Here is a 2,737-nt window from a genome sequence, read left to right as displayed (position 1 = left end):
GAAAGAGTCCAGCGTAGGGCTACAAAGATGATTCAGGGATTGGAGCATCTCCCTTATGAGGAGAGACTGAGAGAGCTGGGACTCTTTAGTCTGGAGAAGAGAAGGCTGAGGGGAGACCTTATCAACGCCTACAAGTATCTCAAGGGAGGGTTGAAGGAGGAGGGAGCCAGACTCTTTTCAGTGGTTCCCACCGAGAGGACGAGGGGCAACGGGCACAAGTTGGAACATAAGAGGTTCCACTCAAATATGAGGAGAAACTTCTTCACGGTGAGGGTGACGGAACCCTGGAACAGGCTGCCCAGGGAGGTTGTGGAGTCCCCTTCTTTGGAGATTTTCAAGCCCCGCCTGGATGCAGTCCTGAGTAACATGCTCTAGCTCTAGGCAATCCTGCTTCAGCAGGGGAGTTGGACTAGATGATCTCTATGGTCCCTTCCAACTCTAGAAATTCAGTGAAATTCAGTGAAACATTTGACTAGAGATGAAAATTGGCATTTAACTGTACAGCAAGTTCGGTTTTGATTCTCTTTCTTCCCCATGTAGGTTTGCTACCACTGCCCAAAGGCTAACAAGAAGTACTAACCATATTATCAATAAGATGTTTTTAGTGTAACTGTACCTTCTATATTACAGATACCTACAAGTATCTACTGGAATTAACATGTATTTATGTGTCACGTGCACCTTGTAAACCTTTGAAGGACATCCAACTTCTCTCCTGCTTCTATTATACAATTCAAATGTGCACCCTGAATTGTGTTTCTTTTTCGTTGTATCTTGGCACACACACACAATGCTTTGGATCAAAGTTGAGATTTTCAGGAACAGATATATCTAAATACAGATATCTGCAATAACTTAATTATGTCATTTTTATGTCAGCAGCAATCACAAATAAAAGTAATCATAGCCACAATTTTGCAAAACCTTTGCTCAGTAGTTAGGCAAACACAACGTGAGTGATTGATCAGCTTCTCTTTATAATCTTGTTTTAAAGTTTAAGGTCCCACAAACTTTTGTCATACCTATTAGGCATTAAACCATTGCTCCCATTCCATCTTTCAGTGCTGCTACTGCTGGGTGAGCGCAACAATTGATAACAAAACAGACAAAGAAATGCAACATTTCTTTGTTGGTTGGCATTACAGAATAACTTCCCACTGGCACTCAAGAACACCCCTACAGCTTCGCATCTCGGGTGTTTAAGAAGAGATGCTTCCCTCTTGCTGGGCACAACACACCGATGGTTCAGGGCATTCAGTTGTGCAGCGCTGCTTTAGACAGCGTATTGGCTTATATGAACTTCCAACCACTACGGAAAGATTAAAGTTTTTAACTAGAACCTAGAATATTTTTTTCAGTCTATAGAGGGTGAAGAACTCCCTAGTTCAACGTTACATTTCTAGCGATTTCCCAGAAAAAGTTCAAGAGGTGTCATCTTGTGACTTTTCTCAATTCATAAGTATTTTAAAACTGAACCTGAGCGTTTTGATCTGTTTAGGCTGAAGAACAGACTGAAGGGAAGGAAGCACATTTTAAGTAGGAGTGTATAAAGCAGAAGACTGTGGAGTAATCACTGTAGTAACTGGAAGTGATGAAATGCACCTCAGTAGAGACATTTTTCTGTCTTCATGTATTTAACTCAAAGAAGCAGCATGTAATCTAGAGCCACAATTTTGTATATTGATGTAGAGGGAGAGATTTCTGACAAATCCTGAATCAGCATCACGCCCCTTGTGAGCTACCATAAACTATTTTTTAATGCAGAGCCCTCCCTTACCAGCTGCAGACCTATAAATTCAGTCTATACTTACAGTCAGCCTTCTCTACGTAAAGCACAATCTACTTTAACACAATGTGCCAGAGATAAATGTGCTGATGACTGCTCTTTTGGGGTTCATAAGAAGTACCTCATCATTTAGTGGTATCCCTTCTGCCATCTTCTTTTTATTCTCTGGAGAATGATAATCGTCTGCATCGTAGAATTTCCACCCCAGCTAAGAAAAAAAAAAAAAAAAGGAGTGAAACTGCGGCTCATTCAGCCAAACCAGGTGAGTTAATAAGGATCCCAGGATTTACACCGATGACACCAAGGAAGTCAACAGGCCTCTTACCCCACATCATGAATCACCATTTAAGTCATGATAATTAGCCAAAATTACAAAGCCAGCTTAGCAGCACCAACAGCTGATGCGTCAGGGCGCTGAGGGAGAGTGGGCGCAGGTGGTGAGGGACACCCAGACCCTGCTGGGGGGACGGGGCGGCCACCCTGGTCAGCTGCAGGTGGGCTGGCCCTGGGCTGCTTCCTGCGTGGGAGGGATGGAGAGATGGAGGGAGAGAGAGACAGAGGGAGGGAGGGAGAGAGAGACAGAGGGAGGCAAGGATGGAGGGAGGAAAACTTCCCTCCGACAGCGCCGACACCCCCGCGGTGTGACTCGGCCGTACCTTCGCCGCCAGCCGCGACCCAACGGTGGTCCTGCAGGGGAAGCACAAAGAGCCGGTCACCCCCCCGCCTCGGGCAAGGGGCCCGACACCCCCGGGGGCTCGGAGGGGCTCCCTCCGGCAAACGCCGTGCCAGAGCCCCCCTCGGCCGCAGCCCGGCCGCGGACTCCGTCCCGCCGCTACCTACTTCCCCGAGCCGCTGACGCCCATCACCACCACCAGCACCATGGCGACACCGCCCGCTCCGCTCCCCGCCGCTCTGCCGGCCGGGCCGCCCCTCTCCGCTCCTCTTCTCCCC

General features: G+C 47.6%; 1 protein-coding gene across 2 annotated transcripts in view; it reads right to left on the bottom strand.

The window, feature by feature from the left end:
- IDNK (idnK, gluconokinase homolog (E. coli)) overlaps nt 1-2,733 on the bottom strand; it is a 7,919-nt gene extending 5,186 nt beyond the window's left edge. The window contains exons 1-3 of one of the 2 annotated variants that reach the window (XM_014936201.1): nt 2,623-2,733; nt 2,443-2,473; nt 1,908-1,994 (exon numbers count right to left, since the gene is read on the bottom strand). In XM_014936201.1, the coding sequence (XP_014791687.1) occupies nt 1,908-1,937 (30 nt within the window). In that variant the 5' untranslated portion in view covers nt 1,938-1,994; nt 2,443-2,473; nt 2,623-2,733. The remainder of the gene's footprint in view (nt 1-1,907; nt 1,995-2,442; nt 2,474-2,622) is intronic. The other variant, XM_014936193.1, reaches the window with a different exon arrangement.
- Nucleotides 2,734-2,737: the final 4 nt, after the last annotated feature.

The sequence above is a fragment of the Calidris pugnax genome, unplaced genomic scaffold (assembly GCF_001431845.1).
Source record: "Calidris pugnax isolate Ruff unplaced genomic scaffold, ASM143184v1 scaffold2, whole genome shotgun sequence".
In the NCBI taxonomy this organism is placed as follows: Eukaryota; Metazoa; Chordata; class Aves; order Charadriiformes; family Scolopacidae; genus Calidris; species Calidris pugnax.
The sequence above is the reverse complement of the archived record's forward strand: the minus strand, read 5'-3'. Positions and strand labels throughout refer to the sequence as shown.